Source organism: Hemiscyllium ocellatum, chromosome 2, assembly GCF_020745735.1.
Source record: "Hemiscyllium ocellatum isolate sHemOce1 chromosome 2, sHemOce1.pat.X.cur, whole genome shotgun sequence".
NCBI lineage: Eukaryota > Metazoa > Chordata > Chondrichthyes > Orectolobiformes > Hemiscylliidae > Hemiscyllium > Hemiscyllium ocellatum.
Window position 1 is genome coordinate 12565054 of NC_083402.1, and position 16154 is coordinate 12581207.

The 16154-nt window shown below is 41.5% G+C and overlaps 1 protein-coding gene across 1 annotated transcript in view; it reads left to right on the forward strand.

Moving 5' to 3' along the window:
- Positions 1–5970: 5970 nt before the first annotated feature.
- LOC132829899 (hepatocyte growth factor activator-like) overlaps positions 5971–16154 on the forward strand; it is a 94595-nt gene continuing 84411 nt past the window's right edge. The window contains exon 1 of the mRNA XM_060847310.1: positions 5971–6283. Within this exon, the coding sequence (XP_060703293.1) occupies positions 5971–6283 (313 nt within the window). The remainder of the gene's footprint in view (positions 6284–16154) is intronic.

The following is a 16154-nucleotide window of genomic DNA, read 5'->3' on the forward strand; positions in this document are numbered from 1 at the left end:
ATGTTAGACCAACCATTCCAGGGATCATCCGTGTGAATCTCCGCTGGACACGTTCCAGTGCCAGTATGTCCTTCCTGAGGTGTGGGGACCAAAACTGGACACAGTACTCCAAATGGGGCCTAACCAGAGCTTTATAAAGTCTCAGTAGCACAACGGTGCTTTTAGACTTCATTCTAAATACTGTACATTTCAAGTGGTACATAGCCAAATATGACAGTCAAATTGCATACACTGACATCCTCTCAGCTAGAAAGTAAGAAGACTGTTAAGTTAATCTTATTACTTGTAATACTTGTTCAGGCAAACATGGTTTAGATGGCTTGTAGAGTTTTGATCACCGTGCTATAGGAAGGATCATATTAATTTGGAGAGGGGTCAGAAAAGATTTACCAGAATATTATCAGGACTGTAGGGTTTGAGTTATAAGGAGAGACTGCAGCTGGAGCATAGGAGGTTGACGGGTTACCTTATGGAGGTTACAAAATCATGAGGGGCATAGATAAGGTGAATAGCATAGGTCTTTTCCCTAGGGTGGAGGAGTTCAAAATTAGGAGGCATATTTTTAAGGTGAGAGGAGAAAGGTTTAAAAGGGACCTGAGAGGCAACTTTTTCACACAGAGGGTGATTTGTGTTGAAAATAAACTGCCAGAGGAAGTGGTAGTTGGAGGTAAAATTACAACATTTAAAAGACTTGCTTAACAAAAATTAATCCAGTTCTGCCTTAAAAATATTCAAAGATCTGCTTCCACCACCATTTACTAAATTCCAAAGACTCAAGATGCTCTGGGAAATGAAATGTACAATTCCTGATTTTTAATCAGTGACTGCTATTTTTAAAGTCTCCCATAAGAGGCAACATTGTCACCATACCCACCATGCCAAGGCCCCTCAGAATCTCATCTTCACCATACCTACTTTGCCAAAACCCCTCAGGATCTCAGGAAATGTCATCACCATACCAATGTGTCAAGACCCCTCAGGATTTTGTATGTTTCATTCAAGTCATTTCTTACTCTCCAAATTCCAGTGGATATAAAGCTAGTTTATCCAATCCTACCCCACAAGACAACCTTCTCAGTGCTGATATAGGTCTTCCAAACCTATGACCACTCCATCTAGAAGGACAAAGACAGCAGATACATCACGCAACAATCGCCAGGCAGGGATGTTCCCTCTCAGGGAACACTTATGCGGTCATGGACATTAGGCCTCAGATCTTCAGGTGACTATCCTCCTAGGCAGACTTTGGGATACGCAACAATGCATAGTCGCCAAGTTCAGAGGCTGATAGCCTCTGCAGTCCTCACTTTCTCCTCAGAGGCTGATAGCCAAGTTCAGTACCCATGAGGATGGCCTCAACTGGGATTTTCATATAATAGAATCCCAGCTGTGTGGAAACAGGCCATTTAGCCCAACAGGTCCACACCGACCCTCCAAAGAGTAACTTACCCAGACCCATTACCCTACCACTCTGCATTTACCCCTGACAAATGCACCTTACCCACACATCCCTAAACACTATGGGCAATTTAGCATGGCCAATTCACCTGACCTGCACATCTTTGGATTGTGGGAGGAAACTAGTGCTCCCAGAGGAAATCCATGCAGACATGGGAAGAATGTGCAAACTCCATACAGTTGACCAAGGCTGGAATTAAACTGGGCCACTGTGCCACCCAGGATCTTGGGCTCATATCATACTATAGGTGACCCAACTGCACAACACACTCTCATACACACACACTTATGCACATACACATACACTCTTATACATGATCACACTCACTCACTCACGCAGACCCTCTCTTCTACACGTTTTCTCTGAAACACACATACACGCACAGTCATGCGCATACCCTCTCACAGGCATATACTCTGTCACACTTGCACACACACACACTCCCACTCCCTCACATACACACATATGAGTCTTTGGGGTGAATTTGCATTTGCAGATTTATATTTGTTCCAAAAGCACGTAATCTGTAGGCAGTCAGTCCATGTTGCATTTTATAAATTCCTACTTTGGAAATAGAACCAGTCTGACTCAAGATTGGAATACAAACAGACTCTAACATCACACCTTTAATGTATTGTCTGAGCTGAAATGTCACCTTTTTTGTAAAACTTGAAGTTATCTTGGGAATGTGACTTGAAAGAAGTTCTGGGATTTGCATATTAATGAATCAACCCATTCTAAGTGATTAAGACTTAGTACCAATCTAGGTCTGTTCAATACATCACATCAGTTGTATGACACTTTGATCTTTTACTATAAATTCTGTGTCCTGTGATCCTGCCCCACTAGATGCCTGACAAAATAGCAGCACTCCAAAAGCTTGTACTTCCAAATAAACCTGTTTATTTGGATTCTGAATATAACCAGGTGGTGTGTGATTTTTTTAACTTTGAAAAATGTTGTGCTCGAAAAACACAGCAGGCCAGGCAGCATCTGAGGAGCAGGAGAATCAACGTTTTGGGCATAAGCCCTTCATCAATTCTTCTGCTCCTCAGATGCTGCCTGGCCTGCTGTGTTTTTCCAGCATGACATTTTTCAACTCTGGTACTCCAGCATTTGCATTCCTCACTTTCTCCCATTTTTTTAACTTCGTCCATCTCAGTCCAACACCAGTACCTCTACATCATGGTATAGACATGGTGGGCCGACGGGCCTGTTTCTATCCTGTATGACTCTGTGACTAAGGCTCTCACCATCCTGTCTTCTGGATATATATTGTCTCCTTCACTGTCACTGGGTCAAAATCCTGGAATTCCCTCCCTACAAAAATGTAGGTGGCCCAACACCAATGGACTAGAAGGCAACTAGGGAAGAAATATATGCTGGACTCAACAGTGCCATCTATTACTAAAATATAACCTACCTTCAATCCCCTTCACAAAAACTGATAACATTCTGTTAGTCTTCCAAATTACTTGCTGTAACTGCATAGTAACCTTTTGTGATTCATGCAGTGGGAAACTGAGATCCCTCTCTATCTCAGAGCTCTGCAATTCTCACCTTTCAGATAATATGGTTCTTTTATTCTTCCTGCCAAAATGGATAATTTTACATTTTCCTACATTACATTCCATTTACCACATTTTTGTCCGCTCACTGGAGCTTTCTGGAACCTCTTTATGTCATTACAGTCATAGAGATATACAGCGCGGAATCAGTACCATTTGTCCAACTCATCCATACCGACCAGATATCCCAACCTAATCTAGTCCCATTTGTCAGCACTTGGCCCAGATCTCTCTAAACCCTTCCTATTCATATACCTATTCAGATATCTTTTAAATGTTGCAGTTGTACCACCCTCCACTACTTCCTCTGGTAGCTCATTCCATACATGCACCACCCGCTGCATGGAAAGGTTGCCCCTTAGGTCTCTTTTATATCTTTCCCCTCTCACCCTAAACCTATGCCCTCTAGTTCTGGACTCCCCCACCTCAGGAAAAAGACTGTCTATTTATCCTATCCATGCCTCTCATGATTTTATCTCTCACCTTTCTTAGGCCATTTAAAGTTGGTCAACAAAATGCTGGTCATGTCTCTTCACAACTTGCTTTCCTAACTCACAACTATACCTCTGTCCCTCCATCTATGTCATTAATATAATTTGTAAACAGTTGAGATCTCAGCACCTCAGATTTCTGTGGTGCACTATTATACCACACCACCCTTATAAAGATCAATTTCTACTGTCTCTTATTCATCAAATCCTCTATCCATGCCAATGTGCTGCCCCCATCCCAGGAGCTTTTATGTGCCAACAAGCACACATGAATAACTGCAACCTTAAGTTCCCCTTCAATCAATTCACTCACCATCTTGACTTGAAAATATATCATTGTTCCTTCAGTGTCACTGGATCAATATCATGGATTTCTCTCCCGAATGGCATTGTAGGTCTATCGACAGCACATGGACTGCAGCTCACCATCCCTTTCAAAGAGCAATTAGGGATGGGCAATAAAGACTGGCCCAGCAACAATGCCCACATCTGATGAAAAACTAAATAAAATGAAACAAGATCCAGAATGCAGTCGAAAGAAATCAATGTTTCTGCTTTTGGTCAAAATGTGACATGAGACAGCAGCTACAAAACCTGAGGCAGTGAATGACATGTCTCAATAATTAAGTGTTTTTTTTTGTTAATTGCCATTTGCAGGATCTTGACGCACAGCTACTAGATGCCGATTTTATTTACATAACATGAATGACAAGACATCAATAATAATTAATTGAAGTACTTTGGGATATAGCAGGGATGTGACTATAGAACACAAGGATTATTTACTTTTAGTCTGTAAAAACATGCTCAGACACATACTTCATACTTCAGGTATCACATCAACATTTCTATATGCTACTTAGAAAAGGATCCAATTTCATATCATTCACATCAGCATCTCATATCAGCTGTGGTTCAGTTGATAGCATTCTCACCTTTGAGATGGAAGGGTGTGAGTTCATGTGCCACTGCAGGACTCTACAGGCAGCATCTGAGGAGCAGGACAATTGGCGTTTCAGGCATAAACCCTTCATTAGGAATCATCAGGACTCCTGATGAAGGGCTTATGCCCAAAACGTTGGTTCTCCTGTTCCTCGGATGCTGCCTGACCTGCTGTGCTTTCCCAGCAACACAGTCTCGACTCTGACATCCAGCATCTGCAGTCCTCACTTTCTCCCACTGCATCACTCTTACCAATTTTTGTAGATGCACCATTGAAAGCATCCTATCTGGATGCTTCACAGCTTGGTATGGCATCTTGCTTTTCCCAAGACTGCAAGCAACCACAGAGAATTATGAACACACACACACACACACACACACACACACCAGGCTCCTATCCACTAACTCCATCTATACTTCCTGCTGCCTCGAGAAAGCAACCAACATAATCAAAGACCCCTCCCACCCTGGTTATAGTCTCTTCCACCTTCTTCAGTCAGCCAGAAGACAGTTTCTTTCCCATTGTTATTAGTCTTTTGAACGGACGTCTGAATGTTAATGTTGATCTCTCTCTGCACCTTCTCTGGCTATAATATTGTATTCTGCACTCTGTTCTGCTCCCTGATGCATTTTGTACAATAAGGTCTGCCTGTACAACACGCAAAATAACACTTTTCACTGTATCTTGGTACGTGACAACAATAAATCAACCAATCAGAAATCTAGACTGATACTTCCATTTGCTGCACAGTTGAAGGTGCCTCTTTCCAGAATAACATGGGAGTTGTAGATGAGAATGTGGAGTTGAGGCCACAACCAGCTCAGCTGTAATCTTGCTGAATGGTGGAACACACTAATGGGGCTGAATGGCCTGCATAAGCTACTGGTTGTATGAATCATAGATTCATACGGCACGGAAACAGACCCTTCGGTCCAACTCATTCGCGCTGACCAGGCATCCCAATCTGACCAAGTCCCATTTGCTAGCATTTTGCCCATCTCCCTCCAAACTCTTTCTATTCATCCAATGCCTTTGAATATTGCAATTGTACCACCCTTCACCACTTCCTCGGCAGTTCATTCCATACTCACACCACTCTCTGCATGAAAAAGTAATCCTTCTGATCCTTTTTAAATCTTTCCCCTCTCACCTTAAACCTAGTCCTTCTAGTTTTGGACTTCCCTACCCTGGGAAAAAGACCTTGAATATTCATCCAATCCATGTCCCTCATGATTTTATAAATTTCTATAAGGTTACCCATCAGCCTTCAACATTCCAGTGAGTATCCACTGTAAGCACCAGTTGCTAAAAATTCTGATACGAAATTCTCAACACAGTTTAGTGATATTTCTGATATGTTGCAACTTGTTAATAATGAACAAGAGCTATTCATTTCATGTCTTCATAGAAAGCACACGTTTGATAAATAAAATTCAGTGCACTGGTATTTAAGCCCTGTGTTTTTAATTATCTTAATGTGCCTGTTTTTCTTGCTCCTTTAAAGATTCCATGAATGAAAGGGGAAAAGTTGCTTGGAAGAAGCCTGCTTGCTTTGGACAGAATCCGAACACCCCAACAAGTGTAAACAGGACTGCTCTGGCTGCTGGTGCCAACCACTCCCATGTAACACTTCCTGTAAACAAGATTATTGACATCGATGGAGTGAAATCAGAAAATACTAGGACGGCAACTGAAGAGTCAGATGGGAACCTGAGTTTTGAAGGCTACATTTCTGAACTGAAAGGTTGTCAAGGGAGAATGCGCACTGGAGTTTATCGGATGTCGGAGTTGCCATCACTGATAACAGCGAAGAGTGACAAGAGTAAGACGTCAGAGACACAACATAAGGCTACGTTTGTCTGAATGTTGATCATGCATTTTCCTTAAGAAGGGCCACAAAATGTTGGTTTGAAGTAATATTTGGAAAATTGTGATTCAAGGCAGTAATTTATTGCTAAAAATGAAATAATGTGCACAATTTAGTTATCCTCAATCCTGTGTCTTCTGCATTAGTCGAGCAACATTGAACAAAGATTCACGAACTTTAAAATCCACAATTTGGAGAGGTAAGGGGCAATGATGTTAAATTAATGGCATTGATTCTAGAATTTTATTCTAGTTGTTAAGAGAAGTGAAGCGTTAGCATTTTTTTCAGTAGCAACCTGTTTACACTAAGCAGGCAGGTTTTTCGATGGGATAACAAAATTACTTCAAGATCACTGAAGTAATCTGGCTAATGCTACTTCTTTTGAATATGTTCTGGTGACATATCCTCACTAAAGATAACAGCCTAAGTTACATAACTGGAAAGATGAATGCGGCTATAGATATATACATGATAGCTAAGCAGATGGACAGGCAAGAGTTAATTCATTTCCTTGTGTTGTTATCCTCTTCCCCGAAGTTGATTGTCATGGATTTGCACATTCTGTGCTGTTGTTTCACATTCCACATGGATCAACTGCATCCACTCATTTTCACCTCCTATGTTTCTGTCAACCTTTCCTTCCAATGGGCCGAAGGGCCTGTTTCCATACTGTAAGTAATCTAAAAAAAAAGAAGAGAAGGTGATGACATGAGGGTAATATCACAAAACATGTATTGCTGTAATGTTTATGGGCACGGTGGCTCAGTGGTTAGCACTGTTGCATCACAGTACCAGGGACCCGGGTTTGATTCCAGCCTCAGGCAATTGTATGTGTGGAGTTCTCTCTGTGTCTGTGTGGGTGTTCTGGTTTCCTCCCACAGTCCAGAGATGTGCAGGGAAAGTGAATTAGCAATGCTAAATTACCCATAGTGTTCAGGGATGTGTAGGCTAGGTGCATTAGTCAGGGGAAATATTGAATAATAGGGTAGAGGAGGGCATCTGAGTGGGATACTCTTTGGAGGGTCAGTGTGGACTTGTTGGGCCAAATGGCCTGTTTCCACACTGCAGGAATTCTATGATGATTCATTATGGTCATTAAAAAAATGGCAGAGAGTTTACAGCAACAGGCTGTCCACCAGCTAGAGTGATGGTGTACACCACATAGCCATTTCTATAAGTCCCACTAGGATTCGATCCTGATCAGTAGGTGACTAGTTTCCACTTAAGGGTCCCCTCCTGACACTGCTGGTTAAACTAGTGGTTAGTGAGGTGAGGCGCCTGCTGGGTACATGGGTAGCACAACCAGCAAACTTAGGCCAGTGCCACTATTGGACTTGTGTATCCAACATCATACAAAAACACTCAGTGTCCAATCAAAGGACCCAGCATTGGGAAAGGGAGGGTGGGAGTGAGGTACACTGAGAGTCCATTGCTGTTGACCCCCAATCCCTCTCAATTCCTCCTATAATATGGAGTCCAGCCACAATAATGGGCCGCAGGTGGTGTCCTACTGGCAGCTCTTGGTGGATGAGTCTTCCATCACCAGCATCATTGTTCTTGGAAAGGCCCATTGTTGTCTGGTTACATGCCTATGCAGCAATTAATTTGGCAGACCTTTCCAAAGAAGTGACTCAGGGTTGCTGCAAGCTTTCCCTCCAGGGGCGAGATCTCTGTATTTTTAATTAAGTATAGAAGCATAAAAAAAAGGAGTACATGTCAGCCATTTGACACTTTTGAGCCTGCTCTGTCATTTAGTTTGGCCAAAGCCAACCATCCATTTCAGTGCCCTGTTCCCACTCTCTCCCTGTCCCCTTTGATCCCTTTAGATCAAAAGAACTGCATCTAACTCATCCTGGAAACATTCACTATTTTAGAATCGTAGAATCCCTCCAGTGCAGAAAGAGGTCATGCACCCAACCTCCGAAGAGCATCCCACTTTTATCTTGGTGGTCCACCTAACTTGCACATCATTAGACTATATTGGGGCAATTTAGCATGGCCAATTCACATAACTCTCAACGTTGAAACATTTTCTGTGGCTCACCACTCATTAGGTGAATAAATTTCTCCTCATCTTAGGCCTGAATGATTTATCCCTACAACCTTGAGTCATAGTTCTGGACTCCCTGGTCATAAGGAACATCCTTCCTGTGTTTACCCTGTCTTAATCCTAAGAACTTTATAAGCTTTTGTGAAAAAATGCAGCCAAGGAAGTCTGGTAGTTGCTGTTAAGATTTCTAACTACATCAGCGTCTATTTGATGCTACTGGCATGGACTGGCTGTTCTGAGGTCAGCAAGTGCTGATCAATCACTGTCAGTACTGAAGTAGTCCTGTGGATGAGGAGGGTCACCCCAGAACTGTAAAGAAGAGGTAGGTTGACAGGACCAATCAGAGGAGGTCTCAGCGACGGAGTTAAGAGCAGAGGACATGAGGAGTTGATGTAAAGGGTAAGGGAACATCTTCCTTGCTGCTGGCATAAGGGACAAGTCCTGGCCAGACCTCAGGAATGCCAGTGGGGGATTGACCATTTGCCTACATAGCATGTTTCCCGCCTTCTGCTGTTTGAATATCAGCTGTGGTGTGATGTGTTCCTCCTGAGGGAACATTAATTGCTGCCTGTAAGTTCATTCCTATCAAGTTCCTCAATGGGAAATGTTTCATTCCAGTGATAATAGCAGCACATACACTGGCCCATGGGCAGTGCTTTTCATTTGTGACTTTCTTTCTTCACTTTTTCATGGGATATGAGCACTATGATCTTTATGCTAAAGTCTGCCTGTACTGCATGAAAAACAGAATTTTTCACTGTATTTAGGCATGTGACAACACGAAATCAAATCATATCAAATTAAATCAACCTTATTGCCCGTCCCTATTTGCAAATCACATTGCTGGTATTCCAGAAGGCACAGACTCAAGGGGCATTAGTGACCCAGATGGATGTCTATGACAATCGAAGATAGTTTCATGGTCATGATTAGTGACATTAATTTTCAATTCTGGGTTTATTCATTCAAGCTAAACTCTACTAGCTGTCATAGTGGAATTTGAACTTATGTTCCGAGAGAAATAACTTCAACCTCTGGATAACTACTATCTCCTCTACATCACCATCTTGCCCTGGATGGTTGGGTAGTTTTTTTTAACAGGTTTCCTGTATCCAGTTCCTTAATATGTTGAGAAAAAGCCATTTATACCCACCTTTTGTGATAACTTCCAACAGCTTAGAATACTTTGAACATCTGCATCTCTGCTCTTATGCTGAAGTTATTTCTAATTAATTTATGATTTATAGTTTTATGATTCTGTCTTTATTTTAAAGTATGACTCAAGATTTTCATGGTGGTGGTGAAAGGAGGAGAAAATGAGGACTGTAGGTGCTGAAGAGTCAGAGTCAAAAAGTGTGGCGCTGGAAAAGCACAGCATGAAGGGCTTATGCCCTAATCGTCGACTCTTCTGCTCCTCGGATGCTGCCTGACCTGCTGTGCTTTTCCAGCACCACATTTTTTCACTCTGGTGATGACAGAATCAGAGGATAAATGATAAAATAAATTCTTTCAGCAGCGAGTTGTCTTGATTTGGAATGCGTTATTGAAAGGGTGGTGTAAGCACACCCAACAGTAACTTTCAAAAAGAAATTAAGGAAATCCTGTAAGGGGAGATGTTTTTCAGGACTATCAAGAAAGAGCAGCGGGATGGAACTAATAGATAGTTCCCTCAAAGGGGGACAGTGGCTGCTTTTGCTGTATGTTGTTATATCAGTTGTTATTTTTGTGTACTTCAGCAGATTCTCTGTAAATAGCCTTTTTTTGTCAGTTCGCTGGTGATAAGCTAAATGCCTTCAATTTTTGTGGAGGTCTGACCGGCCAGTGTAACTTTGATGAAGGATTGACAGGAGCCTTATGTCCGACTGAGGGAGGGAATTTCCTCAAGGAATTTTGTTATCATGAGCCTTTAAAACTCATCTGCTATTTGAAGATAGATTAATGATGTGAATAATTACATCACTGTTTTTTTTAACCTTGTTGCAAGCAAATGGTGCCTACATTTGCTATAAAATGACAGGGACTGTTCTTCAAAGTATTTAATTTGCTGGCATATTCTTCTGGATACCTTGAGAATATATGGGTTAGATATAAATTCTGTTTCACTTTTTCTTTCCCAAGTTTTTTGTCAGGCGCCACAGATATAAAAAAAAGCTTAAAGCAGAAAGAATGTCAGGCATTTATTTCATTTGAGTTCTTTCTGATCTCTCAGTAGTTGCAAATGAGCTTCTGAAATTTCAAGACACATACAGTTATGCCCAGGTTCTCATAGAAAGTATTTGATCAGTCACTTCAAAGGGATAGGCTAGTTCTAGCAGCTAGGCTGTGTTCCAGATCTTAAAAAATGCAAGAAAAACATACTGTGAAGATAGTGGTGGTGGAAAACACTATGACATTAAAAGACCTATTCATCAAGGTGTATAGCCCTTTTACTATGTTTTATTTAATATAGTTAATATAAACATTGAGATGAGCTTCCGCCTCATAAATAACCCAAAGATTAACATTCAATTTTCAATTCAAATGAAGGGAAATCCACTCTGTACTTTATATGTTGTCTTTTTTAAAAATCTTCAAGGAGCCTCTTACAGTGCAATACACAGAATGATGGTGTAAATTATTGATCTCTCTATTTTTGTTGAATCCTGGAAAATATTTGTAGATTGAGACAAAAAGCTGTTCAAGTGTAAAAAGATCCACATGTGTTTGTAATGATTTTAATGGTCAAGCTAATTATGTTACTAATTCATGGAAAGTCTGCTGGAAAAATGTGTTTGACTTAGGGTTGCTGAAATACTATAATGTAGCACTACCACTTATGTATACATGTGTAATATGTAAACAGTAAATTGTCAGCAACATAGGCATCATCAGAACACCTGGTACAAACCTTTCATGGCTTTTTGGGAAGACCCCTTAGCTGCATTTTAGGCTTTTGTGGAAACTAATTTGCTGGGATATTCTTCTGGATACCTTGAGCCTCATGGCCCGCCAACCCCAAGCAATTGCCAGCCAGTGGGAGATGCAGCAATTCTTCAGTCTCTCAGCAGCGCTACCAGTAGATCTGGCTATTGCCTGGAAATGCACCCAGCTGACAGGATGCAGTGGTAGGATGTTGCCCTTCGCAGCCAGAAGAGTTAGATTCTCCTGGGTCAATCGGGCTGATTCCAGCAAGGGCGGGTCAGGGCAGGACAGGGTCTGTCTTTTGTTTATTTATTAATGGGTTGTAGGTGTCACTAGCAACATTAACATTTATTGCCCATCCCAAATTGTCCAAAGAGGAGGTAAGAATCAACCACGTTGCTGAGGGTATAGAGTCCCATGTAGGCCAGACCAAGTAAGGATGGTAGATACCTTCCATAAAAGGCATCAGTAAACCAGATTTTTTTTTATATAATAATCAGAAATGTTTACATGCTGCCATTAGGCCAGCTCATTATTTCAGATTTTATTGAATTCAAGTGTCAACATCTGCCATGGAGGGATTTGAACCCATGTCCTCAGAACATTCCCATGGAGGTCTTGATTGGTAGCCCAGTGACATTACCACTACATCTCTGCCTCCTCTTTGTTGCAGGTTGTGTTCATAGTCAGGGAAGATGCTGGATAATGGGTACACCACCTTCACCCTTCTTTCCTTACCATTCTACTGGGTCACACCCACTTTCACGAACCCCAAGAAGTTCATTCAGGGGAGGGATGGTGAATTCCAGACCAATATTTGGGTGATGCTTCAGCTGCAGAATTGTTTAAAATCCATAAATGAGTTACAATGTTGGCAGTTTTGATCCTTCTACAACTATCTGTAGGGAATCTAATCTAAAAATCTAAAATAAAACTAGTGTCAGTGGATATTCCAACTGTTACATTGCTTGGTGTATGACCTAGAGTGGAACTAGATGTGCCCAATGGCATGCTCCCATGCCTTGAAATAATCTACTGGATTTCAGATTCAAACAATTCTGAATCCGGCTTCAATGTAAACTTAAACTTTGTGGTTTAGGGCCAGTTGCTTAGTTTGTAGCTGAGAGCTGTCACTCTACTTATTGCATAATATCTGGCCCTAATAATGGTGTGATATGACACCCCTCACTTATCCAGTCAGGGAGATTTTATCATTTTTTAACTCTCACCACTCTGTTTCTTGGCAGCACACTTACCACTGAGGAAGGCGAGAATGTGATGAAACATTTCAGCTGATTGTTGAAAAACAAGACATTTTGCTGAAACTTTTCATCTTGTATTCATCAGGACAAATGCAAGAATGCCAAATTTCACACAATCGCAACAATTGTACTGTGGGAGAAAAGGGTTGGTTGAAGTGATTCCAAGTTCCCAACGAATTCTAAAAAGGTGCAAGCTTGAATAGATTCCTTTCGTTTTGAAGAGAACAAGACCCTGTATATGGCTGTATGTCCCTTGTATGAAACATAAATGCAAACATTATGATGATCTCAAAATGGTTGTTAACGTAGCTATTAGTGAACTCATGATTATTTAGCAAGCACAGTCTTATTTACATTTACCAGGAGATGGACAGCTAGGGCTGATTTTCGAGTAAAAAGTGAGGTCTGCAGATGCTGGAGATCAGAGCTGAAAACGTGTTGCTGGTTAAAGCACAGCAGGTCAGGCAGCATCCAAGGAACAGGAGAATCGACGTTTCAGGCCAGAGCCCTTCATTCCTGATGAAATATGGCATTTTTGCATTTGCCCTGATGAGTGCAAGATGAAAAGCATGTCTCTCCATCTTGTGACATTCAAGTTCTGTAGTTCCAAGAGACTTGAGTCTTGCTGAGTAAGAAGCCAAACCCATCCCCTACTTCCATTGACAGGTTTATGTCTGTTAACTCCACTCATAAGAGAAGAGTGGCTCAAAATTATTAACAGTATTCTTGGAAGACTGTGGAGATACATGACTCAAGTATTAGATTATGGAGCCTGCCACAGAAGGAACTAAATTCCAAACCACCGTTGCGAGCTTTCTATCTTGGGAGTCTGTCTGGAGGCAGAATCATAGCACATAGGCTTTGAGAAACATTCTTATTTTGTGCTTTAGCTTAATTTACATCATCTAGGTAGAAATGGGACAGGCAAAAGTGTTTTATTCTGCACAAGATGGATTTGGTCACTTTTTGCTGACACTTTATGTGGACATTTTAGGTATTGATTAAATCCTGCCAACTACTTCAAAACTGAACTACTGAACCCTGCGCTGCTTCATCAGTTTTAACTCATGTCACGACACATGGTGTATTAGACTGTGAACCACAATAGCTTCCTTTCTGTGATACCATTATAAGATGAATTGTTCAGTAGCAAAAAACAAGATTTAAGGAGTGTTTCCTCCTTACTGAATAGCTCAACAGGACTCTACTTGTATGAAGTTTCACCTCCTTATTGCATTTCCATGATGTTTTGTTTTGTATTAAATTTAACTTAGCTGAATGACCTGCTTCTCTTTGTTTATGAGCCCTTTGGAACAGTAATATTTTTCATGTCTTGGATTCCAAAACATACAAGGTTACACAACAATATAGGTATTGCTGCGCCTGCCACACAGTGTGTTTAAATTCTTATATTCAGCCAAAGAACTGTGAGTTGACTTTTAATAATGATACACGGTAATACTTATTTATTTGACACAATTAATATTAGAACAATAAAATATATTATAAACTAATGATAAACACTGCAAACTATCTTATGCTTTAACTTAACTTTGTGTGATTGTGTACCACCACAATAGAACTTGGCCGGTCTCCACTTGGTCTTCTCCTGAGGGTTCTTCAGCCATCAGAAATCCAAGCCACCCGATACCTGGAGGAAGAATGCCTCATTTTCCACCTTGGGACTCTCCAACCACACACCATCAACATCAACTACACCAGTTTCCTCATCTCCCGTCCCCCCCACTCCATCCTAGATCTAACCCTCCAACTCGGCACTGCCCTCTTTACCTGCCCATCTTCCTTCCCACCTATCCGCTCCACCCTTCCCTCCAACCTATCACCATCATTCTCACCTGCATCTACCCATCACCTTCCCAGTCTCCTCACCCAATCACCACCCTCCTATTTATCTCTCAGCTCCCTTTGCCCCCACAATTCCTGATGAAGTGCTTATGCCTGAAATGTTGATTCTCATTCCCCCAGGCGGCAAGGCAAGTGTGAATGACCTTACCCAGCAGCCAAATGTCAAACCATGCAGAGACAGAGGACATTCTTCTTCAAGCTAAAGGAAAATGAACAAGATATATGCTTATTAAGCAGGTGGATACTTTCCAATACTGCATACAGCTGAGTGGCCTGGAAGCATGGAGCAGAGTGGCTGAGAGCTGGAGTGGAGCAGGCTGGAGGCATGGAGCAGAGGGAGGGTGGTTGTTGGACCGGGGACTGGTGCAGGTGGTCAGCAGCTTGTGAGGCTGGTCAGACCACGTGTGGAAGCCCCTGTGCTGATCTACTGCAATGTAATGTTTCGCTGTCATCTGTTTATCTGACTAATGTTTATCTTATTTCTAACCTATGCTTTGAATCACGGTAAGGTAGTGAAACTTCTTTTCTATTTATTCCTCTTTTTGTAACAAAGATTTGTACCTAAATTGGTACCATGAGAGGCATCATTGTACACTTTTCACTGTACTCCTGCACTTAATTTTAATTCTACAGGCCAGAGAGTGAGAGTTAGAAATCCAAACACTTGGAAACCGACAAAGGTCAGCAACAGTGGGTATACAGAATAAATGCAATTATGAAGGATTTTGACAGAGTAGTTGATCATTGACACTATCACAAATATGAGGCAAAATAAGCTGTAATCTGGAAGAACATATACCAATAATCTTCAAAAAGCAAATTAATGAATATTTGAAAAACATTTACAGGTCTGTGGGAAAGGAGTGGAACTAACTGGAAAGCTCTTTTAAAGGGCCTAGAAGTGTCACAATGGGCCGAGTGTCCTCCTCCTTAGCTGAGTGATTTCAGGGTGCAGTTCCAGCAGAGCAGAAATCAGAAGTGAAAACCCCTCCCTAAACTAAGTGCACTGGAGTCCATTGTCCTTCGATTCTCAAGCACTCGTTTTGTTTTCAAGAATTCGCACACATTGTTTCAAAGGAAGTTGGCAGGACATGCACACGGGGATGCTTCTTCCTATCTGTCTGGCCCTGCTATGTGTGATTATCCTGGCTCCCGATGTGTGAATTCATACTGCAGATTTCCGCTAGTTAGAACAAACTGGAAAATGTTCACCTCATTTCTTGTCATAAGCTCAGAAAGCTGACCTCTGGTTGACGTACCATGAATGACTGGATGCCATTAATCACATTGCAATCCTTCATGTTTGCTCGCTTTCTGCTGTTGTTTTGCCAATTTTTTTTTCCCTCCAACTGTTTTGATATTTTCTAATTAACCTGTCCTGAGAATTTTGCTTCTGGGTAAAACGTCACGTAAATTGCTCAACAACAATTGTTAAACATTTGGACAGTTGCTTACTGGAAATGACTTGAGAAAAGGATTTCAGAGCCACGGTTCTGGTTAACCAGTGTGGTCTGTTATATCAAAGTTCCAATCTGCACTGGGAGCTGTGCCTTGTAACATTTTACCATGTGAAGATACCTGATATCCAAAACAAAAGCAACAATTTATATTTCTACAGTGTCTACTACAGTGAAGTCCCCAAAGCTGGAGAGAAGGTCATGAACTTGGTGAAAGATTTTGATTTTGAGAAGAATCCTGAGGGCTGAGAGTTGGAAAGTTAAAGAGGTTTCTGTAGGAAGTTCTGGCA